The sequence below is a fragment of the Cinclus cinclus genome, chromosome 1 (assembly GCF_963662255.1).
Source record: "Cinclus cinclus chromosome 1, bCinCin1.1, whole genome shotgun sequence".
Lineage (NCBI taxonomy): Eukaryota > Metazoa > Chordata > Aves > Passeriformes > Cinclidae > Cinclus > Cinclus cinclus.
The window spans coordinates 31,442,228-31,466,844 of record NC_085046.1 but is presented as its reverse complement, the minus strand read 5'-3'; the positions used below and the strand labels follow the sequence as shown (position 1 = coordinate 31,466,844).

At 40.2% G+C, this 24,617-nt stretch overlaps 1 protein-coding gene across 2 annotated transcripts in view; it reads left to right on the top strand.

Moving 5' to 3' along the window:
* The first annotated feature begins 3,414 nt into the window (after positions 1–3,414).
* HYCC1 (hyccin PI4KA lipid kinase complex subunit 1) overlaps positions 3,415–24,617 on the top strand; it is a 42,925-nt gene continuing 21,722 nt past the window's right edge. The window contains exons 1-4 of one of the 2 annotated variants that reach the window (XM_062508286.1): positions 3,415–3,453; positions 20,687–20,792; positions 22,863–22,942; positions 23,805–23,906. In XM_062508286.1, the coding sequence (XP_062364270.1) occupies positions 22,892–22,942; positions 23,805–23,906 (153 nt within the window). In that variant the 5' untranslated portion in view covers positions 3,415–3,453; positions 20,687–20,792; positions 22,863–22,891. Of the gene's footprint in view, positions 3,454–20,686; positions 20,793–22,862; positions 22,943–23,804; positions 23,907–24,617 lie in introns of those variants that run through there. The other variant, XM_062508295.1, reaches the window with a different exon arrangement.

The following is a 24,617-nucleotide window of genomic DNA, read 5'->3' as shown; positions in this document are numbered from 1 at the left end:
ATTTCTATTAGAAAGGAAATTTTGGAGTATCTGTTTTATTCTTCCTTGGTCAGCATGATTTTCTTACTTTTTTTTCCCTGTCTTTTTCTTGCCTTGGTTACTGAATCTGTTTTCATGAAGAATACCAGATCAGGAGCCTCCAGAGCTTTTGGCATTTGATACAAAGCTCTTGGACCTCTGCTGATTTGAAGAACAACTCGATGCTTCCTTGTAGAGCCAATTAGAGGAGTTAATCAAAGGCTCTCCAGGAGTGCAGTGTGAGTTGTGGGCATCTTTTAAAATCTTAGCTGAATTTCTAATCAAGAGTACTGACTGCTCTTAATTCTGCAGCCAGTGTTACTCCATGCTAATCAAAACAGAAGGGTTGCTCCACAGTGGTGCTCCCATCCGTGGAGCAGGACGTGCTGCTACTGTGGTCACAGCCAGCCTGACACTGGGACAGAGGACCAAGAAAATGCCACTTCTGGAATTCTGTCTCTCTCCCTAAACGTGCCCTTCTTGGTGTCTCATAGGCTACAGATTTGGTCTGAGATCAGATGACTGGAAATAACTGCTGTTTTTTGGTCATGGTCCAGATGCATTATCTTTTAAAAATGGTCTCTGTGTTGGATTGAGCTTTAAGAACATGGTCATATGACAGAGATTAAGGTTGTTAAGTATTTATTTATCAAGGATTTCTAATTTTAAAGAAGCTTACAACTCCATTATATATCTAAATATAAGAACTTGTAATGAATAGGCAGAGACTGAAAATTATGAAGCAGGCAGAATCTCTAGGTTCCAAATTATATTTCTGAGAAATGAGAATGCTTTATGAAATCTGAAGAGATCTTCTTCCTGGAAATACTGTTTGTGAAACAGCACTGAGCAGTCTCCTGACTGCTGTGGAAACAGAACAAAAGTTCTGATTCTTTGTGGTACTCCTCAGAGAGGGCAGTTTGAAGTGGACTGCTAATGGCAAAAAAACCTCTGTCCTAAACAGATTGATGTGTATATGTCTGCACAAAAATCTAAACACATTAAAAACAAAAATGTATTGCATACTTTTTTGCACATCTAGACTATTTAAGGCTAAAGTGCTATTAATGCTTGAAGCACCAAAATAATTTAGGAGGTAAAAAAATAAAATCTGTGGAAGTAATATAAGATGAACTATTTTCTTTTGCTAATGTGACCTGACACTGAGGGGACAGTTATCTACTGCATGAGAATAACTTTACTGCAGTTTAACTTTCCTTTATCAGTAAAATTAATAACTAATGATAGCATGATCTCAGTACCTCTGTTTGCAATTATCAGGGTCACTTAGTATGTCACAAGCCACATCAGCAGCCAGTCTCCCTCCTGACACCAGGTCTGAGCATGCAGCCTGATAAACTCCTCCTGCACTGCTGTATGTTTGCTTCCATTGCTTGTCCTTTGGCCCTCTCAGAACTGCAGAACTGAGCAGTAAACCAGATCAGGGGACAGAATTTTATTTAAAAATACTTGGGTTTTTCTACTTGGTTCTCTTCAGACTGAATTGGCTTGGCCTTTTTTGTAGCTGTTGTGTAACAAAAGCCAGGAGGGTCTCAGGAATAGGTACAGGCAGCAGGTGGGAAACATGTTGTGATGGAAACTGTGCACGCCTGCAATGCTGTTGGCAGAAATAGTGATGGGAGTGCAGAGAAAGTCAGTCATCTAAAGGGCTTTAAAAAACCAAAGTCCCCAAACTGTTAAGTATTCTGACTGTGATACAGATGTGTATTTTTTCAAAGGTAAAAGTTTAATGTCTCCTTTTAAAAGTTCCACTTGGTTTTCCTAAGATTATGGCATTTAACCATCTCTCTTCATCTTAGTGAAATATTAAAGCTTTTATAAACCTTTGTTGGAATTAATATCTATCTTTTCAGGAGAAGAGACCTATTTTATCCAGTGTCATAGAAACTGATGACAGAATGAATTTAGACCATAACACAGTGGGAGTATTCTAAAGACAAATGGCTTAGTAAGACATTTATATTCTAAAAGCAATTTTTATGTATTATGGTTTATATTATAAAAGGTCCTTGAAAATAACACATATTCTATTGTCAACAATACCTATGGAAATGAATGGTACAATAGCACAAGTCTACAAACGGCTCAGACAGAATGATACTGACGTCCGTATGCAGGATGGACAAGAAAGAAGTAGATTGAACCTGGTATTTTCTCAGGTTCCACGCTTCAGATAAGTCAATAAACTTGAGTGTGAACACATTATCTACCTGTACAGAGTAATTGAGGAAATGAACATGTGCAAGGCAAAGAAGACCATGGCTTTTAAATGAGTAATCATATGGGACAGCACTTCGTGACAGTGGTGATGTTAATTCAGGCTCTGTCATTATATACTTGACACAGACCAAATTACAGCCTCCTTACCTTAATTTCACCACACAGCAATTAGATTACTGATTAACTTAATCTTTATTAATCCAGAGGATTACTTTAAGTGCATGCTTCTGAGGAATAAAACTTGCATCCTAAAAGCATGCTTACAAAGAAACTCTGGTGGAAACAAAAAAATGTAAAAATAAAAAGTAGCTATTTGTGGGACACGTGTTTTTATTTCAGGATCGTTCTTCAGAGCAGTCCAAGGACGTCAGTAAAAAAATGAATAGGATAAAAAAGCAGTACTTGAATTTGAAAAGGCCTTGGAGTGCTGTGGAATGAGATTTGCCTACAATTGCTTCACTTGGGGAAGGCTGGTAAGAATCCAGTATCTAAATAATGATCAAGACACGCCTGATGGAAATGAAGAGGCATTCAATTCCGTGTCATTCCCATCAGGGTGCCCCAAAGCATCTCCTGCGGAGCTGTCAGCCGTACGGGTCACTGCCAGACCCGACTGCTCCTCCTGCCCCTGCCTCCAGCTCTGCTTTTATTTCCAAGTGACAGGCCGGGGGGAGTGTGCGACTTGGGACAGCGGTAGAACACAGCAGCTCTGGCGCTGCCCTCTCTAACCCACCCCAAGCGCTGCCGCCCGTTCTGTTCCGAGCCCCCGCTGCCACCCGCGCTCGCAGGGCAGTTTCGGGAGCGGGAGCTGCCCCGGAGGGCGCATCTCCCCGCGGGGCACAACTCCGCCCAGCGTTCCGGACTCCGCTCCTCTGCCCCACCACCTCGCTCCCGGCCCTGCCGCGGCGGGGCCGACGACTCCTCCGGCTTCCGTGCCCGCCCCCGGGGCGCCCTCAGAGCGCGCCCACCACTCCCGCCCGGCCTCGGAGCGGGCCGGCCCCGCCCATCGGGGCGAGGGGCGCGCGCACGGCCCCCTCTGCCGCGCTATTGGCTGGCGTCACCGCGCTGCGCGCTGTGGTTGGCTGCGGCCGCCGCCAGGCAGCGGTGGGGCCGGGCGGTGCCCGCCCGTCGCTGCCGCTCCCGGCGGGAGGGTGAGTTTGAGTCGCGGCCGCGGCGGAGCCGCCGGGCGGGAGGGTGAGTTCGATTCCCGGCCGCTCCTGTGGGGATAACTTTTTTTTTCCCGCGCGGGGCTGACGCATCCCGACGGGGCGGCCGCGGCCGTCGGGCAACTCGCGGCCGACGAGCCCCCCCCCCCGCCCCCCCCAGGCTGCGGGTCCCGCGCCCCACCCTGGGGCAGCCGGCGGCGCGCGGCTGGAGCGGCCGTGACTGGCCGGGGCGGCGGTGGGTGAAGGGCGCGGGGAAGGAGGCCGGGAGGGGGCGGCGGAGTTACCGGGGGCAGGGCCGGTGCCCGGGGGCGATGGAGGGGCAGGGCGGCTCCCTGCCTCCCGGCGCGGGGCTACGGGCGGCGCTCCGGGCACCGGCCGCAGCTTCCCCCCGCTTCCCACGGGTCCTCCCGGGGACCCGCCGGCATCCCGGCCGCGTCTGGACGCCCTCTCGCCGCGCACCGCCCGCGCCCGGTCCGGCTGCGGCAGGGCACAGCGGGCGAGCCGGCGGCATCGCCGGGGTGTCTGGCGGGGCAGCGGCGCGTTATGCCGCCGGGAGAAGGCGGCCGGGGCTGCGGGGGAGACAAAGGAGCTGCTCCCGCGGTGTCCCCGGAGCAGGGCGGGCAGCGCGGTGCCTGGCAGCGGGCTTCCCGGCGCCGCTGCGAACCTTCGTGGGGCGGTTTAGGGCAGAGTTCGGCGGCGTGCTGTGTATGAAAACGCCTTCATCCCGAGCCGTGCTGTGGGCGTGTTGGGCGGTGTGGCTGTGCGCCCGTGCCCGCCGCGGGGATGCGGGAGGTGGCAGCAACAGTTAGAGCCGCGGAGTTGGCGGCTCGGAGCGGGCAGCGCCGCGGGGCTTGTGCCGCCGCCGGCTTCGTGGTTTAACTTGGCGCACATTAAAGTGAAGGGACTTTCCGTGTGCTTTGTGTATCGAAGGTACCGGTGAAGGCACGGACAATGCCCGTGGACTTGTCTTGTCCCATGTAATCCCGACAGCCATCACATTTGTTTCCTGTCCGATTGAATTGTAGCTTTCTGCCGAAAAAGCTCCCCAGCCTTAGGTTCACAGGGAGAACATTTGTGTACTTGAAGATGATGAAGTTTTGACCTTTCCGAGGTTTTAACTTCACTGCCAGTGTGTGAGGAGATGACCGCAGAAGAGCAAAATATGAAATTTTTTTATTACATGATTAGCGTTAGGGTCGTTAGCTGCAAATTCAGATTTTTTTTTTTTTTTTTTTTTTTTACGGCAAGCTGAGCAAATTTTGCTGAAAAGAGGCAAAAAGTGTTACTGAGCGAAGTGTAGAGTGACACTGATGACTGCATTCCATGGCATCTGAAAGGCTTTTCTGCAGTTTTCCCCTCCAATAACAGACTTACAAGCTATCGTGGTTTTTCAAAAGTTTGTGCTTTCCACAATGTCATAGAAAGATCGGGGTTAGAAGGGACCTTAATTTCAAGCCCCCAAATGTGTCTTGCTTTTGTTCTCTTGACAAGTTTTTCTATGTTACAAAAAGTAAGTAGTGTTATATAATGCAGTCAAATGAATTTGCAATCTATTGTAGTTTCATCGGTGAAATAGTTTTGGTAAAAGTAATATACTTTGAAGTTGAAATTTTAGATCCTTCTGGCAGTGTTTTCAGATATATTTTTTCCTCCAGAGTACGAAAAAAACCCACAAAACCACTAATTTTGAAATACAAAACCTGTCTGCTTCTCTGCTGTGATAATCTCTTTGTGAGGCACGGGACTTCTAATAGGCCTTTCATCAGAGGGATGATAGTTTTGAGGAAGTTCAGTACTACTTGGAATGGTTTGTTAACTGTAGCAATTAATTTCCTTGCAGTGGTGAGCTGTTTTAAAGGGACATGTTAAATTTAATCAGAAAGCTTCTTCCAAGGCAAAAGGCTGTTAGGGGCAGAATCATGTTGAAATTCTGCTGTAGTCTCCTGAATGGGCGGGTTTGCTTTCACTTGAGAGAGTCCATGGGAGACATGTTTCCAAGCATAGCTGGGTAGTTGAGTCACTTGGATTCTAATTTTGTGAGGACTTGTATCACAAGCATGTGTATGAGATATTGTAGGGCTGGGCACTACAAGTGTTGTGTGTCATCTGTGTTTTACTTAGCACAGTGGGGCTGCTCTAAAATGGGAGACAAGCCCATTTGCTGATGCATGTGACTGGGTCAAATCTAACAGTGAGTCACTGAGTCAAAGTCTCGTTCATAGTACACATTCCTCTAAAACCCCAACATCTTGAACCTTCCCCATGTTCCTGTCAGGAAACTGATTTTCTTTAAGGCCTACCTTAAGATACATAATAGGCTGTCTTAACCTGTCACAGACTTCAGTGCATGCAATGTAAAAATCACCTTGTTCATTCTGGAGGTTTAAATTGCTAGTTTTGAAATGTTGGCTAATGTCTGGTTGTTTTAATCAGAAAATAAATGGTCTGATGTGATACTGTTTTTTCAGGTTGTATGGAGAATGCATAGTTTGTAAAATTATTTCTTAGAGAAAAGTTACAGTTCCCAGGCTTCCCTTTGGACTAAGAGCTTGTGGAGTATTTGAGGCTTTCAGATGAAACTTTTATGAGGCATATATGTTTATGTTGATGAGAATGTTAAAATGTAGTAGCTCTTGGGCTTTTGACAAAGATCACCTGTGCACTCAGCAAACATACAAAGCCTCCATGGAGGAGCTTAGATTTAAATCCGTTAGGTGAATTGCCAGGTCAGGTTTCATTCCCAGCCCTTCCCTTTGACAAATGCGCTCTCTGCATAACCTGGCACGCTTCCTCTCTCACGAATGGAAGACTGGGTACAAAGCATATCCTCAGGTCTCCCATAGGACTGTGTGGGTAGTTTTGTTAGCAGAAGTGGAAGTTACACCTGTGAATTGCTGTACTTGCGTCTGTTACATCCAGTGTTACCAAGCAGTCAGTCTTCCAAGAGCAAGGTGCATGAAATTCAAGCAGGAGATCTGATCTTGGTGTATAGGAAATGAGAACCCCGACAGTGTGACCTTCCCTGCCTGCATACTCTTTTTTCCTTGAAGAGAACTAGAGTCCAAATCTCGTACACTTCCGAAAAACTGAAGACTGCTGATCTGAAATTATCTTCTGAGGTTAAATAGTTTGACTGGAGTGACTTTGTCTAATCTCTGATACTTCCATGGGATTATGGAAATACAGCATGCTTAAAACCTGAAGTTTATATGCAGTGTCTTTCAGTGTTTCGGTTTGTACTTGGTGAGATGTACTTGAAAGAGTTTGTTGATTTACTGGAATCTTGTAGTTGCCCTCCTTAGGAGAATTACAGCTTTTGTTTTGTTAATGCTGTTCTGTTTAATTATGCAAGTATATATATTTAAAAGACCACTTAAATTAGAATTTTAGGCATGAGATCTTTTCTTTAAATCTGTGGTTTCTTTCTGTTTCAGGAAAAATTGTCCTTTTGGCATTTGCTGTCCTCAGTTGCTAGAATTGAAATGGTGATGTATGAAATGCACATTTGGAAGTGGAGAATGTGTTGGAATTGAAGCATTTTTTAAATTAATATCAGTTATTTAGAAACTTAAATTGGATTCGTTTATTTGAAGTGCTTCTGAAGATAATCTTGGAAGGCAGCAACAAGGTGTCAGGATAAGGACAGAGATCTGTGTCAGTGCTGTTGAAGACAAGCAGTACTAAAGTATGAAAATGTTTTAATGTGTAGCAACTGCATATTGCTGCTAGGCTGTGTTTAAAGCTGTTGCTTAAGCTCTGCATGCCATTAAAATCTTTATTCCTGTGATGGCCAGACTCCTTCCTCTATTCTGTAATGTTTAAGTGTGTGCATGCACTTTTTAGATGAAGTACTGCTGAATGAACTTGAGATTTTCTCTATAAACAACTACACTTGAATTATATAACGTTATTTGAAAACATTTAAAATTTAAAAAGTTTTGCACGAGGCTGACACATTAAATGCTTCTGCGTTTGTTCTTTCTGTAATTAAATCAGATTACTATCAGAATTAGTGTTGGAACTTTGCTAGCATGAAAACTCAAATACTCTTGGATTAGGTACAAAAAAATTCCCCAAACACCGAAACCAACATCTGAAAGATCTGACAACTGTAATAGTTTTAAGTTTATACCATTTCTAAATTAGTGCTGGATATGAAATATTTTCTTGTACTTATGGTGAAACTGGTTTGAAGCCTTTGCCCTAATCAGGAGCATGTTCAAGAGGAGCAGAATAAAAATAGCATCTTGGCTGAGTCTGTGAGGGCAACTGTTATTTATGGAAATTTCTTTAGTCACATCCCCACATGAACTTACATGCTTTGCTAACAACTGGAAAGACAGTGAATGAAAGCAGTATAACTTAAAGCCAAGTGAGTCCTGAAATTGTCTGAATGTGACCTTCTTTTGTCTTGTAGTGCCAGAAAGGGGAGGATGTTGGTGTAGGTGATTGTGTGATGAATTAAGGGCTCTGTTTATAAGGCTTCAGTGTAACTTCTGAATTGTGTGCAGGTGTAAAACAGATGGGTTCAATAAACAGTTGTTATTAGTAGCATTATTTATTAGAACTGGAATCAATAAAGGACATGGAATTTGGACAGATACTTAGTTATCATGACTCTTGTATATGGAGAATGCCATGGAAAGTCAGGGTGTGCATGAAACATTTCTTAATTTATAAATGACCAGCAGTGCTGAAGAATCATCTGATTGTTGACATGAAGGCTTGGAAATGGGTTATCTCTTCAAAACAGATGTATGTTTTTGTTTTTCCGTCTCTAACCTCTGATGACATGAAATGCTATGTCACAACTGAAGCATAGCAAAGAAATTTAGGTAAAACTAATGCTCATAAAATATGCTTATTGCTGATGCACAAGTTGCTAAGTATCTGTATTCCATCCTGATTGGCACAAGAGCTCTCATTCTAAACTTGTGACAAAAAAAAAGGTGTATTTGGGGCACTTTTGATAGCTATTAAGGACAGCTTTCTTAGGCTGTCTTACCTCTTACATTTTGTTACTTTCCTCTACTTGGAAGCTAACCTTTATTTAAAAATAGCATAGCATGCTCTGAAGCTGCGCTGGGTACTAATTAACACACTTTGGTGCTTAAAGCCACTTTGTCTCCTAAGGTTTCCTGCTGTTTGCTCTGGATAAATATTTATGCTTCAGCAAGGCATTAATTTCAACCTGACGAACAACTTTAATATTTTGCTAATACTAAACACCATGATTCACTACTTTTGCTACATTTTATTGCAGTGTTTTTTTTTTTTTTTTTTTTTTTTTTTTTTGTTAGGAAGAGAGAAAAAAATCCCTTTACACTAGATGTGTGGTAGGCAATTATACCTAATACTTAACAATTAAGCTGTCTAGTAGTCTGAGTATTGTACAGGAGCTAGTGCTGGATAATGTAAGGTCTCCACGAGTATCTGGTTAATGGACAATGCTGTACTATGTCATTGTGATTTGTTTTCAAGCAGTTGAATCCCGTTCTCATAAGTAAAAGCGGTTATTTTCTATTTTTAATTCTTTTCAATCCTTTAATGCTATTTGCTGTGTTAAAGGAGATGACTGGAATATGTGTATAAGCATTAAGTTGACCTAGTAATTTTTTTAAAATTTCATTTGACAGGTTTTTAACACCAGCCACCTTCTCTGTCAGTTAGGATACTATGAATATTTTGAGTGTATTGTGTAAAACACATCAGGTATGCTGCAGTCACATCTCTATCTGAGGAAGTAGACTAAAGGATCTTTGGGTATAAAAATGAATTTCCCCCCCAGTAAATGTTCCTTTGCAGTATTTGCTGGCTGAAGGAAATTGTTTCTTCCAGATGTGAAGTAAGTAGACAGCAGCATCCTGTATTTGGTGTTAAACTGATGAAGGGGAGAAAAGTGTGGTTAAAGTGGGGGAAAGCAGCAGTATTGGGGAGTTCCTTCGCTCTTGGTACTTTGTGCTAAAGCAACAATTTTATGTTCCTTACAGTCAATTTAGACTCGATTTGCAGTGAAATGCTGAGTGTTATCCTATTAATAGGATAATACTCCTGTATTGTGGCTAATAGCACATCTGGTTAAACCAGTTACTATATAGTCATTTAAAAGGATGTATTTCTTATTGACTTCCTTTAGGCTGTACCAAAATACCTGCCTGTTTCATGTCGCATGCTGCAGACGTGCTACTGTTTTTACTCAGTTCCAGCTTTTAGGCTCAATAAGCTGCAGTCTTCCTGCCTACATCTCTTGTGTTCCTAATTATATCGACTCCGTATGTCAGGTGTGGAAAGACTAATAGGCTCCTGCATTTTTCCCCCTCTTTGAACTGAATTCCCAGTGCTGCAGCCAGAGGAGCAGGTGAGAGGCTTTTGACAGTAACTCTGTACATCTGCTTATGCACGCATCTGTAGCTTTGTGAGTGCTGGTATAATATTTACGAATTTCTGCCTGCCTTAAGAGAATGTGATTTCTATTTAATTGTCAAGCTGAGGAAAAAATTTTGAGTTTCTTTACCTCCCCTTCCCTGTTTTCTCAGCAGCATTATGAGTCAGTACTGTAAATGAGAGGTATTTTCACGAGAGCTGTGTTGTGATAAGACACTTCAGACAATCAAATTTGTTCTGTTACTCAGTGAAACACAACAAAGGAAACATCTGTTTTGCTTAGTCTGTAATGATACAACTTGAAGTAACAGGATTCTGTTGTCTCAGCTGGAATTGGTTGAAGTTTTGTTGAATTTTCAGTTATGTGTACAAATATAGCAGAACTACTCTTCCAGCACTTCTGCATCATGCTGGGGATTGGCCGAGTAAATTTGCAGTCTCAGCTACTTTTAATTCTTCTGCTGCCTTACTCTAGTTTGGTATATGCATTTTCAATATAATTTTTTTTTGTTCTTAGGCTAAAATTTAAGAATATCTGAAGCATATGCATTTGCATTGGTTACCAGGGAATGGAATGGTTATTTGTGCAGTGATTTTTTTCTCCCAGACTGTTACTGGCAAACTGTAGCTGCACAGGGAAAAATGATTATGATTTTCCACCCGAAACGACATAATCAGAGGAGATCTCTAAACTGTTCTGTTCCCTTGCATTCATGATGCACACATTCATTCATTCATTCCTTAAGGAAGTAATAGAAATCTTTGGTTCATTCTTATTTTAGTGGTATTCAAAAGTGGCCCAGAGGTTTTGTCCTGTTTTGGTAAATAAGTGAATGCTAGTTTGTCTGTGCTCCCAAAGCCACTCCAATCCTGTGGAACGGTGCCAAGGACTGCCTTTAACCATTTACAGCTGCTTCTTGGTGTGGTGGAATAAAAGTCCTCTATAAATTCGGTAGGTGGAGTAGGATGTGGATACATTTGATGTCCAGGGAAGAAGGAACACCTGGAATGAAGGTCCTGCTTGTACAGTAAATAGAGGAACTGGCAAAAGTGAGAACAGAAAATTAACTGAGTGATGAAACAGGAACCAAGTGATGCTACTCTTACCCTTTAAGTTCCTTAAATACGTCTATTGATGTTAAAAGATAGGTGTATGATCTTTTTGTTTTGTGCAATTAAGCCCCACCCCTCAAATGTCACATTGTTTGAAAAGTGGCCCTTCACTTGGATTATATTTGTTTGTTTGGTTGGTTTTTTTTCATCCAGTGTGATGAAGGTTGCAACCCTGCTTTCGTGTGCTTACGACAGCTTTTACAAGCAGGACCTGTTGTGTCCGAGGGTTGTTAGGCTGTATTGATATCCTTTGGCAATGGTTCATCCAGTCCACTGTGTCCCGAATCCACGTGCATTCAATGACCAATTTCCGTGTATTGACACAGCCGTGTCTGCCATTCAGGTGACTTCTGAGTAAGGACAGTACACTGAATCAAGTTCCCAAGTTCACAGACTTGAGATTACTATAGAAATAAATTTTGAACACTTTGTAGTTAGGCTCCAGAAATATTTGCCTGTCTCAAATCTTTAAGTCTGTGCTCTAAGCCAGGACTCTGAATTGATGACTGATTATAAAAGCACCACTCACTTCTAGAAATACTAGATATGTGGTATATATAAGAATGCTCTTAAAAGGGGCCTGAAGCAGACATTGTATGATTTAATGAGAATGCAAACAAAAGAAACAGAAAAAGAAAATGAATGTATGTGCTGTTATTTTTAATCTTAAACTGTTTTCTGCTACTCCAGTTGTAACAGTATAAATTCCTTAGAAACTTTCTTCTTTTAGCTTTGAAATAATGGCAGATTACTTAAAAATACAAATTATCCTGGAAATCTGAACTCAAATAGAGTCCTTCCAGAACCTGCATAATTTGAGTTTTATTTGCTTTCTGTTTCTTGGAGTAATTAATATTCTGACCTTTAGATGCTTTCATGAAATGGGAACTTCTTATTTTAAAAGCTTTTTGATCTAACATGAATTCAGTCTAAATTAATACATCTCTTAATGTAAGACAATGATAATCCTTTTCTTCTTTGACACTATTATGCTTTTGGGATTTGACTTTTTTTTTAATTACAATGCAGAGCAAGACATACAGGATAGTAAATTCTCTTGAGATTTTGAGTTGCGTATATTTTGTCTGTACCACAGCGTTTATATGTGACAATAGAGCATTTAATGTATTGGATGTATCTTCTGAATGAGACAGAACCCTTTAAAAAATTAAGCTGTGATGTCATGTTTTTCTGTAGCTTTTAAAGTATGTAAAAAACCCAAAAAATTGTTCTTAGTTGCTCTGAAATGTTTTTCAAATGAATGTGTCTATTCTTGTGAGTATGTGTGGATAGACTGTTGTGGGGGTGGAGAAGGTGAAGGAATGAGGAAGAATAAAAGAACTGTCATAAAGAGATAAAGCATGTTTCTTATGAAACTGTTTAACTCAGCTAAATACATGCATTGCATGCATATATTGATGGGTAATTTTAATTCTACAATTTAACGGAGAGCACTTATCGACCACTAAAACTAAGTCCTAAGGTTATTTTTAGTATTGATGCACCCCTCTTCTGCAAGACATACCTTTGTGTAGCTTTTTTTTTTTTCCCCCTGTGAAAATGCACTACTAACACCCCTGTCAGTAGACTATCATGAACCTCTTTTTGCTATAAAATCTGGGGTGTATTCCTGATAGCAAGGTTCCTGCTTTTCTTTCATGATCTTTGAGGAAAGGGTGGAATGGTATATAGGCAGTAGTATTTTGCTGATATAAAGCGATCAGGAATGCTAATGCTGCTGCACTGGTAGGGTTAGGGTGATGGGATGTATCATAGCGCTTACTTAAAATAAAGATTCTGGAGTCAAAACCAAACCTTCTCATTGCAGTTGTATTTGATAATGTCTGATATTATGCTGTATCGTAGATCTTTCCTGGCCAGCACGGTGACACAATGGATCTGGAGAAGCAAATGGGGAGCCCCAAGGAGAGTTTTCTTTTCTTTGTGAAGGGCTGGGTGCCCTGGAACGGGTTTGGCCTGAAAGAGGGGCTTGTGCTTTACCAGATAAGGCTGTCCTGGCATAGGAATGGTATTCCCCTATTTAATGTTCCCACCAAAACCTTCCAAACAGCAACTACTTGCTCAGTCTCCCTTTCCCCTTCCCCTGCGTAGGGATGGAGAGGAGAATTAGGGGCACAAAAAGTAAAGATTACAGGTTGAGGCAAGAACAATTGACTGGAAACAGAAATGGGATAAGAAAGTAAACAGTAACAGCTACACTGTCAACAATAAAGTGTACAAAATAGGCAGATTCACACATGATTGCTCACTATTCAGAACTGTATCTGTTCAGGCTACCCTGAGTGCTTCCCCTGGCAATGATGAGGTGGTATAGAATAGCATCTGGTTCTGGCTATGCCCGTCCTAGCTACTGCAAAAATTAACCTTGGCCTGGCCTGGACCTCACATAAGTCACTTCTGAAGTGCCTGTGACTTTTGCAGCCCAGTTCTCAGTTTGTGGGGCTCCTCATTTTATGGAGGCAGAAGGAAGATTCAGTTGAAATAAGTCCCAAAAGCTGCTACACAATTTGTTCCTCGTGTGCCTTGTGTAGTATCTTCTAAAGTTGGTGTCTGGCTTGCAGATGGACATCTGTGCTTTACAAATTGGATGAGGTGCAGATACCTAGAGCAGGGTTGGAAATAGGCAGTCTCCTAAAATCTCATTCTCAGCCAGGGGAGTTGGGAGGTTTTGGTCAGAAGTCTTGCATTCTTAACATTGCTGCTAAAAAGTAAGTGAAGAGTCTCTCAAACTCCTGTCCTGCTTTGTGAACTTTGTCTTTTTCCTTCTGATAGGTCACTGCTAAACTACTTGCCAGATGAATTGCTTCTGGACTTGTACCAGCTGAAACTATGTGCTGTAATGGTAGAAGGTGTTAAAATTATTTCTTTTACAGTCAGTGCTCAGAGATGCAGTTCAGCCTATGCTCAGTTCTCCACATGCTTTTTAGTCATGCTCAAGCTATTGTGCAGCATCTGCCTGTGCATGCTTTACACTGGAGAGTCTTTCAGCAGCTGAATTACCTAACACCTCTCTTTTCATATGACAGTATTCTGAACAAACTGTAACGTGAGATGACTTGCAATTTTCACTTAGGAAACAAAACTTGGTTTTTAAAATTAGCTTGCAGCAACTAGACTTCACAAATAGATTAAGTGAATAACTGCCTGTAAAGGTAATACTGTGGTAGCATTGAAGGTTGAAGAAGCAAGGAACTACATGTCACAGCATTGCTACCAAATTAACGCTCCATGTTTTTGAAAAGATCGTTGATTGGTTGAAGACTTATATGCAATACTAAAATTGAAGCTGCAACACAGTTATTCTCTCTATAGTTTGTTATATTTCACTGTTTTAAATTTGCCTTTGGATTTTCTGAGAAAACTTCCTGACTTCATAGGGATGTAGCGTACTTTGGGCTTAGGGAACTAAGGTATAAAAGAACAGTAATTTTGTTTGGGATTCTGTACGGAATGTTTCTTGTAAGTGGCGAACTTGTGCATCACTGCTTTCCCTTACAGAAAAGAGCACTGTGGAATTTCCAGTCCACTGATGTTCTCAACATAAGTTACAGAAGTCTTGATACACAGACAACAGACAGGATTTCTAAAGCTTTCTAGTTCATTCACTTGGTTAAGCTTTTGTTTGTACGCATTTTAATGTCACTTAATTTAAATTCTGTTTCTGTATGATGCATATAGTTACTACCTTGATTTTTCTTTGTATATGTTGGAACAGTTAACAGTATTATCTAGAAAACATAAGATTTTTCAATTATGTGTGTTTTATTCTAAGATCATGCTGTTTATATATCTGTTCTTTCTTAAAGAATCAATAAGATGCAAACAGTAATGTTTGCATGAAATAAAAGAGGAAGCAAGTATATTTCAGCTGCTAAACAAACTGCTTTGAAAGTAATAAATCTTACTTTATTTCCCTATAATGAAACTATTGATGAATTACAGATGATAGAAAAGCTAACATTTGAGGATATACTCAAGATGAAATAGGTTGAAAGAGTAGGGATTCTGCATGCCAGAGAGTGGGGTGTGAGTGGCATGAGCTGACTTACAGGTGGTTAGTTTTGACTGACTATGGTTATCAGTAAGGCAGATGTAGTGTGCATTTGTGCAGTAGGCAGCAGGGAAGAAATAGTAAAGCAGGATTAAAAAAGGTAGCAATGAAGAAGTAGTAGAGGACAATGAAAAAGTAAAATTCAAGCTGTGGAAGTTATTTCCTCTTGCTTCATTTTGTCATTGTACTGTTAGGGCTGCTTTTCTCCTGCTTAAACAATATAGAGCTGGTTTACTATGGCTTGTATAAATTCAAGGGAGTATATCAGTGATTGTAGTCTCATATCTCTATCCTGGTCACTTGTTTGACTGTCATGAGTGATTTGGTTGTCTTGGAAGACATTTCCCCTTAGTAGTAAAGGGTGAATACAAGGTTAGTTGAGTACAAATGTGGTTTGTAATTGATTGCTACTCTGGAATTGAGGAAATAAATTTGCCAGGAGTCAAAGATCAGGATTAAAATCTTCAAAAACCTGTGCTGTTAGGGGTCTTACCTTCTGCTTGAGACTTTTTAGAAAGGTTTCATCATGAATGTTTTGGGTCATGTGTGCCCATGTGACTGTTTACCAGCAATGTAAATGGCCTTGTGGTTTCATGACCTCAACCATAGGTTTGTTGGTTTTTGTTTTTTTTTTTTCCCACCCTCTTGACAGAATTGAAAGGTTGTAGAAGACTGCGTTATAGTTTGATACATCAAGTATTTGATGCTTTACAGCCCAGAAAACTCCAGTGTTCTGTGGTACTGGGTGCTTTGCACAAGAAACAAATGCATTTAAGACAGTTATTTATAGTTGCTGTATGGTCTAGTTCATGTATGGTTGCTTTTATAGACTATTTTTTTCCTTAATTGCTGGCATCAAAACTGAATTGAGGTATGTAATCTGTGGCTGAATATTAATAGATCTGTCATTTTTTTAAAAAAATCATGGGTATCATTCAGGAGAACTTTTCCTTTTGGTGGGCAAATATCTATCACTTTGTCATATCCCAAGTGTAAATTGTTCAAGAAGCACAGGATATGTCCACAGGATTGGGAAATCTTATTTAACTCTGTATCATGGAAGAGTCCATTGACTCCTGACTCCTTAAGGCTGATGTTCCACATTGTGAAATAAAGTGTAAGCTTTAGATAAAAGAGCTTCTATCTAAGGTTACTTCTATCACTCACAGAGGGGATGGGAAAATAGGAAGCAAAACTGAATAATGCCCTTGGCAAGATGAAATTAAAATTGACTGCAGTTTCACTTCCTAAGGTTCAGTAATCTTTACAAACCACTGGAAACAAATGTTCAGAACAGTTATCCTTGTGTGTTCACTACTGTATTGTGCAGAAGACTGCAGAATGACCACAGTGAACCAGACAAGAATTTCTGAAACCTTACTGTCCTGCAGTGGCTGTTCCTAGGGGCCAAGAAAGGAACAGAGAGAAAACTGGAAGAGTGTGCTTGGGAGAGCAGCCTTTGACTCCAGCTTTCTGAACTAAAGTACTTATATATTTAGTGGCTCTGGCTAGATTTTTCCATACATATGTCGAGATGGGGATTTTTTCTGTGCATTTATGTAAAGCTCGTGTACTCAGACTTCAATGCACGCTTCCTTCCTACGTTGTTATTGGTAATTCATGTTAGTTTTGAGCCTGTCAACCTCTAGTGGCAGCTTAAAACTTGTTATTTCTCTTGTTAGAAGATGCTAAATAACCATCTCTCATTTTAGGAATTTGCTTGAGCCTAGGTCAGTGATGCCTGCTGTGGCATAGCTGTCTTGTTTTTAGGTGAAGATGGCAATCAGAGAATATTTGATACCTAGTCTCTGAGCACTGTTTGCAGTTGTATATTTGAATAGAGCATGTGACTGTTTCAGGCTTAGCACAATGGAGTGCTTGTTTCTTTGTGGAAGTTTGAAAAATATCAAGAAGTCAGACCTGACCTTTGTGGTTTCTGAAACCTGTCAGAGTGGCTTTTGGAGTCCACAGTAGCATCTGTTTCTTTTCTCAAGAGAGTTCAAGTGTTTTGCTGTCTGTTATAGTACCTACAAGTGTCTGAACAGAGCAGCTTTGTCATATTCAAAATTGTATAGAAAATTAACAGATCATTGTATCACTGAAATTAGTTGTGCATTAACATCAGGAAAATATATTCCCTTCTTTGGCAATTGAATCAAGAATATGCTTGCCGAGTGCTCTTTCCTGTTCTGTGGCTTACCAAGGATTGTGCCTTTGGCTCTGAGACAAAAGAGAAAAAGGGGTTCAGCAGTGTGACTTTAAGTGTGGACTGTGCAAATGAACTTGATGAATCAATAGAGCTGACTAAAAGGTTTTTAATATTTCTTGTATCACTTCAAAAGGGAAAAAAGTTGAGTCCTAATCGGCCCATCCCTATTTCAGTGTTTAGACTACTGTGGAGCAGATGAACATTTACTAGGGTCTGGATCCCTAATGGGTCTGATGCATCCTAATGGAATGCTCACAAGTTTACTTTGTTTGTATTCAGGAATGAGTTGACAGATTTGGCTGATGGTTCATAAGTAGCTTAACTTTCTGTTCCATGTTTCCCTTAAGCTATTTTTTTGGGTTTTTTAAAAGCAAATAATACAGACTACCAAGCAGATACTTTACAGATTAGGTAAAGACACTGTTTATTCTTATTCTCCTCTTCCAGCAATTCCCAGAGGATGAGACTTGAGCAGTTATTGGCTCCTGGTTTTGTTTTTTCCAGCTCTGTGACTTTCCCTAGCAAATATCTAATACTGTGGTCTAAGAAGGTCAGTTCTGCAGAACTCAAGCATTCATTCTTTATCCAAGTCCAGCCTCCTTGTACTTAATCCCAGTTTCATTTACACACATGCATTCTGTGGATGAATTCTGCAATCGCTGCGTAGCTTGTAAAGAGCAAGAAAGCCACCTATTGTGAGAATTTGTTTTAAAAGAAAAATCTGTGCGTGCGTTGTCTGTGATTTCACTCAAAGACATAATTTGATGATATTATATTAAAGTTTTGTGTGACAGGTATGAAAATCTAGAGCTATTTAAGTAGCTGTATGCATTAGTAAGTTTGCCAGAGAACATGTCTTAATTTGACTTGGCTGGCCCTCCACCAACTCAGTGCCTAGTAACTTTTTCTCCCTTCTCTATTAAAAACAGGAAATTCAGTAAGTTCCTGATGTATTTTGCTGTAAAGGGTGTGTGTATGTGGGGGGGGATGTTACCCTTTTAGGGATTTCGTAGAAGTCTCTTCTAAATGAGACTTACTTTTGTCAGATAATTTTCCTTGGTGTCTTATTCAAGTTGTACTACTGAGCTTGAAACAAAACAAAAATTGGTATCTCCAAAGAAAGGACACTTATATTGTTAGAATAGAGCAAGACCAATGAGCGGCTGTCAGAGACTGCTTAGGACTTGGGAACTTGTTAATAATTATTTATTATAAACCCTGTCTTTGGCTGCTAATCCGGGCTGAGTGTCTTGTGGAAAGTACTCCAAAGTGCTTTTAAGTCACAAGGCACAAGAATACAGGTTATATTAGCCATATAAACTTAGACAATTAGCCATGTGTTAGCTAGACTGCATAAGCTGTGCCTTCTTTCATGTGGCAGATATGAAGACCTGCAATGCAAGAGTGTCACCTAAACTAGCTTTACTTCATTTGTGAGACAAACTAAGAATATATATGTGTCTAATAAAAATTCAACAGTGCTGAACCACATGGCTGTTACTGAGCTGCATCACAAGTAGTTTTGTTGTGTTTAAATAATTGAGACTTCTTTCCTGCAACAGTCTTCATCAGGACATCCAAATGAACAAGGAGTGTTGGGATATTTAAAGATGCTCTTCACATTTAATCAAAGTATTGTTTGATTTGTGGTGACAAAAATTGTTTTTAAAGAAATTATCAAACTCCACTCATTTGAAATCATTGCAAGCACTTAGTAGAAAGAGACCAAGAAAAAAATGTTCATTTAAAGAGAATTGCACCCTGATGTACCTTAAAACAAGATTATTTTTTTGGGAAAAATGCTGTGCCGTGTTTGCTGTGTTATTTGAATTTCCGTTACAGTTTTGGTATTTATAAAGTACATTCTTAATGCAATTTTACTTTTTTTCTCCCCTCTTTTTTATCCTCAAAGTAGCAGGTATTTATTTTACCCATTTGATGTTGCTTTAATTCTGTAGTGACTGGGACATCTCATGCTTACAGTGGCCTATATCTTGCAGTTATATCCACTGAAACAAAGCTGTAATTAAGGCATGCTTTTTTAATCCTCTGGGTCATTTTCTTTTTTCTGTAAAAGGTTAACAGATGCTATAAATTAAGCCCTATTTTGGTGCACTAAGTGTTAAAAATCCCATTCTAAAGTTACTTTTAAAAAAAATAAATTTGTGGGCTTCAGGAGAAAATTGTGTTGTTAACTGAAACTTGTTAATCCTTTTGGAATAGTCTAGGGTTTTCCAACTCTGTCTAAATATTATGCCAGTCCAACTTGATCTGTTATTTAACTAGGACAAAATGAGGCAACCCTCAGTAAAGCAGTAAGTTGTCTGCCTGTTTAAATAGATCCCACACAGCTGATATGTGGAATTAAAGTTTTTGTTGGTTTTTTTTTTTTTTTCCTTTTGGTGAACATTAATTGAACACATAATCCTTGTCTTCATGGAAAATATTTGTAAAGTTGAGTTCTTATTTATGATACTCAAATGTGTACTGCTGTGGTTTAAGCAGATATATATGGATTTTTTTTTTTAAGCATGAAGGTAAAATAAGGACAGTCTATCCCATGTATGTATATTCCCCCAATTGAATGCCTCTGCTATTTTAAAAATAAATATAAAAGATCTGATCAGCAAAAAAAATTGTCCTCTTTCTTTTTTATAAATGTCATTTCAAATTTGTGCTTTTGCAAAAAAAAAAAAAAAAGTAATCTTTAAGTACTTAGTCATAAAATTAGTCATAAAAACTTGAAATCTTATTCCAGTGGATAATGCCAGCCAAAGATGCTCTTACTGTTTTTACTGGTCAAATGAAACCTCTGATCTCGGGGAACCTTTAATCTGAAAATAATGATGGATCACTAGAGAAGCATGAGAAAAAAATGAGTCTCTTAGATAAATGTTGTATCAACTATGGGCTTGCTGTATCCAAGACTCCTCTTGGCTTTTCTAAATAATGGGATTTTTGCTTTGAGCAATCAGTATTAGGACGGGTATTTATGCTGTTAATGGGGCTCAGTAGAGAGTGGTTACTATTGTCAGCTGTGCTGAAGCATGAGACACTGCAACAGCCTTCGTCCACCTACATGGGATTGAAAGTAGGGCTAGTAAATTGTGGGATTCTGTAGGAGCTGGCAAGGTAGTTGTAGTAGGACTAGTCTTTGTATTTGTTAGCACATGGTATTGTGCTTAAAAGCCTCACTTCACACACACACAGCCTGTGCTGGGCATTCAGGGGCTGCTCCTCTGTATTTTCATTGCTGTACCTTCAGAGGGTGTAAGTGCTAATCAGAAAGACTTGGTATTTAGCTAAATTAATATTTTTCATGGTAATCCTTCCCATTTCTTCCTTGATACAAGATGAGAGAATGGATGAGGTTTAAATGGGTCTTGGATGAAGTCCAACCTCCTTTGTACAAAATAGTGAAAATTGAAACAGGTGTCTGGTTGCTCAGGATCTTACCAAACTGGGTTTTCAACATCTCCACAGATGGTGATTCCTCAGCCACTCTGGCACTTGAGGCATTTTTCTGTGCTCTGAGATCCAGGGTTCCTGGGGGCTGCTCTTGCTGGTAACAACGGAAGCAAAGGTGACAGTGAGTACCTTGGCCATTTCTGTATCTTCTCTCAGAAGATCCCCTGCTAATTCAGTCATGGAGCCCTAGCTGTCCTGTTGCTGCTATTTTTGCAAAAGCCCATGAACCATTCTAGAACATTCTTGATCCTCCTCCTTGCTTTGATCCTTCTTACTGGGATCCTGTGATCTGCTTTGTCATGGTTGTTGCAGCTGTGTCTGCCCTTGACATCACTAGCCAGTTTTTCCATGTTTGTAATTAGGATGTTCAGCAGAACCTGCCTTTGGCTCCTCAGTCCCGTTTCAGAAGTGATGATCAATGCACTTGTTCCCTCTTCTGTTTCCCCTCCAGGAGATAAGAGGGTTTGTGTTCTGTGTGAAGACTAGATGCCTGTGATGTGAGGCTTCTTCTTCTGTATAGGAAGAGGGCTTCGTGTGTTTTGTCTTGCTCAGGTGATGAGTAGCAAACACCTGCCATAATGTCACCCATGTTGTTCTGCCCTCTCATCTGTGACCCATAAGCTCCCAGCTGTCTCATCATTCGCAGTGAGGCTGAGCAACCATGGGGCTGCTCTCCCAGATAAAGGGCAGCTTTTCTCCCCCACAATCATTGAAGAGCCCATATCCAGCCATGGCAGTGGTCTGGTCTCCAGAAGTTAAATGCTTATGCTTTCTGGGCCCTTCGCTGTTGTCCTTTCATCCTCCAAAGGCAATGTTTTGTAAGCTTTATGCAGACTTGTGTGTCCTTTTAGGGTTGTGAGGGGACATTGCACAGCTGGTTCCCCATGATTTCTCCTGTCCCAGTCTGTTATTTAATAATCATGACAGTGAGGAGAGGTTGCCTTACGATATTATTGTGTATTAAAATGATTCGTAAAATAAAACGGCTGGACAAGATTCAATTTAATTCCTTTCGCCATTCATGTGTTAACAGTAACTTTGTGCATTGAAAGATCTTGGTTGCTGCTTAAAGCCTTATTTAAGCTTAGGCTTTCTCCACTCCCCTTGCTTTTGGCAGGTTATAGTGAGCTCTTGCTGTTACTGTATCTGGTTCTTCTCTGTTTAGGGTTCTCAAAATACACTGTATATAGATAGTCTGCTTATGCTCTACTTATATCTGGATTTCAGAACAGGGTATTTGTGCTTGTGTTCTAAAAGGCAGTTCTTACTTCCCATCTTTTCCTTGCTTGTCATTCACAGACAAGCCCATACTTGGATATCAATACTTTAAAACTAATTTTAAACTGGCGAAGTAAAACTTGATGGGATATCTCCCATAACTGAACATTTCACCAGGACAGTGTTAATTCTGTCCTCGGATGAGTATTTGATTTTGTCACTGGTTGAAGTCCATGGGTACAGTTTGGATAAGCTAACCGCATGCTCTTTTAACTTTTAGTAGTTTTGTATCTTAATGATATATTAGTCTTTGTGTCAGAATAAGCTGCTCCAAGGGACAATTTTTTTTAAGTGATTTCTCAAAATGGAAGAGAAATCAGAAATTAATTTCAGTAGCTGCCCTGGATCTCCTTGTTCAAGTCCTGCTGCTGATGACCTCTTTCTGTGTGAGACTGGGCAGAATGTGGGGCTGGGCAGTGTGTCTCAGCTCCATGCTGGGGCAGCAGGCTCATTGTCTTGCAGTTGCCATGGTGGGGGAGGACTGAAAGGTTTTCCATCCGCCTTTATTACAGTGACCTTTTCCAAGCTGGGAATAGCAGTTGACTTGGAAAAACCTAAATAGTAGTTTCTCTTCAGTGAGTCCATACAGTTGCCTCTTGAGTTTTGTAAGCTGAAAAATAAATTGAAATTGAGGAGGTAATATTTTCTGTTTTCAGAATGCCATTTCTGAAAATCTTTGAGTTACTGAGCTTCCCATGGAATACATAGTTGCAATTTATTAAACAGCTTTATGGGAAGACTCCTCTGAGTTTAATGCTTCCAGCAGCCTGCATAAGGGAAGTACAATAAAAGTCAGCATGTAAAATGTATACAAATGTGAGCATTATAAGATTCTTTAAATATTCACAGAGATTTAATTGTCATCAATGCAGTAACTGGAGTATTCACAAACCATGCTTGTTTATTCTTTCAGGCTGAAGGTTTTGAAGCAGATGTTGGAAGATGTTAGCTGTGGATTCTGGGGTTGTGGAGGAGTGGTTATCAGAGTTCAAGGTAATACACTCTCTGATATTTAGCCAGAAGTGTTTGGATCACTGCTGATGAAGTATGCAGGAGTGCTTGCAACCTGTAGAAAATGAAAGATAGTAGCCTTGGGTTTTGCTGAGATCATGTGATGAACACAAATGTCTGCCTGAAAGGATTTTTTTTGTTGCCTCTTTGGGGTGACATACTTCCTGACAGAGAGCAGTGAAAATGTGTATCATAGATGAATGATTTTATTGGTTTGAGTACCAGACATGACTATAGGTTTTGCTCCTGCTGTGCTTAGATACACTTGAAATATGTTTTCCTGTCTGCAGAATGGAGTCCTTTGAAGGACTGGAGATAAGAATTACTGTAAGAATTATGTACATTTAAATGCACCTCTCCTAAAGGGTTAAAGATAAAATTTTTACCTTTTTTAATACTGGCAGAAAATATGTTTAGTGTTGGAGAGGAGCAGGAATTTGCATCAAGTGGTATTTGTGTTTTTCCAGAGCAATACTGTATCTGGTAATAGTGTTCACTACCTGGGTACAGTTGGTCTTGGTGACTCCTATGAAGTATGAATCTGAAAACTGTAGAAGTTTTACAGGGCTGACATTTCACAGAAATTTCAGTGGTGGTTGCATTTTTTTTTTGTAACTTGTTTTTTATCAATTTCCCATCCACTATTGTTACATTCTGTATGAAATTGCAAAATGATCAAGTGCGGTGTGTCTTCTGGCAACGGTCTGGAAATGTGAAGATTTTTTGTGAAACAAGTTTTAGTTTGTAGTAAGCTCTGATCAACAGTGACTTGTAATGGAAAATTGTTGTTGAAATAGCTGTTACATTTTAATGATAGAAATTGCTTACAATATTTTTATTTCAGACATTGCCAGAAGCATCCATATCCAGCTATGCTACCAGCTTGAAAGACAAGACTGCTTTGATTTCATCTCTTTACAAAGTAATTCAAGAGCCACAGAGTGAAGTGAGTATTTTGGGTCTCTAACCCAAAATGTCTGACATAACACAGGCAGAATGAAACCAAGACCTTGCATGCTAGTTAATTGATGAAAAGTCTCCTTCAGAAAGTTTGTTCTTAGCAATGACACAGAAAAGAAATTGTAAGTTTTGTAAACTACTGATCATAGCTAAGCTTGTAGGTCACATTTATGGACTTCAGGAGTTGGATGTAGAATTGAGAAATACACTAAGGAATTGAAAAGATGTTTGTGTCTGAACGAATTCTTTCTGTAATTATCACTTGAATGTAGGTCTCTTTGTGTCATAAGCTTGTCCATTACAATGCAAGAGAGAAAAAGTAGATAGGTCAGTCATCCTTAAATTGTTGCTTAGGTTTCAGGTTTTTTGTTGTTTGAAATGCCTTCGATACAAAGACATGGATTTATGGAGTGGATACAGCTTTACTGAAATGAGGGCAAAATAAGAAAAAAAATTGTGGGGAAGTGGGACAGGTTTTCTCAGTATCTGCACTGAGAAGATTCCCTATCCCAGGACTGCCCTTGTTTTAACATGTCCAGGTGTGGTCAGAACATCCTGATCTGGGTTTAATTTTGTGTTGTTAAAAGCTTTCTACCATCCGGAAATCCTTTTGTGCATGATTTTTAAATTGCACCAAATCCTTAATTCTTCTGAAAAGACCAAGAAATAAGGCATCTTCCCAAGGTTTGAGTTTATG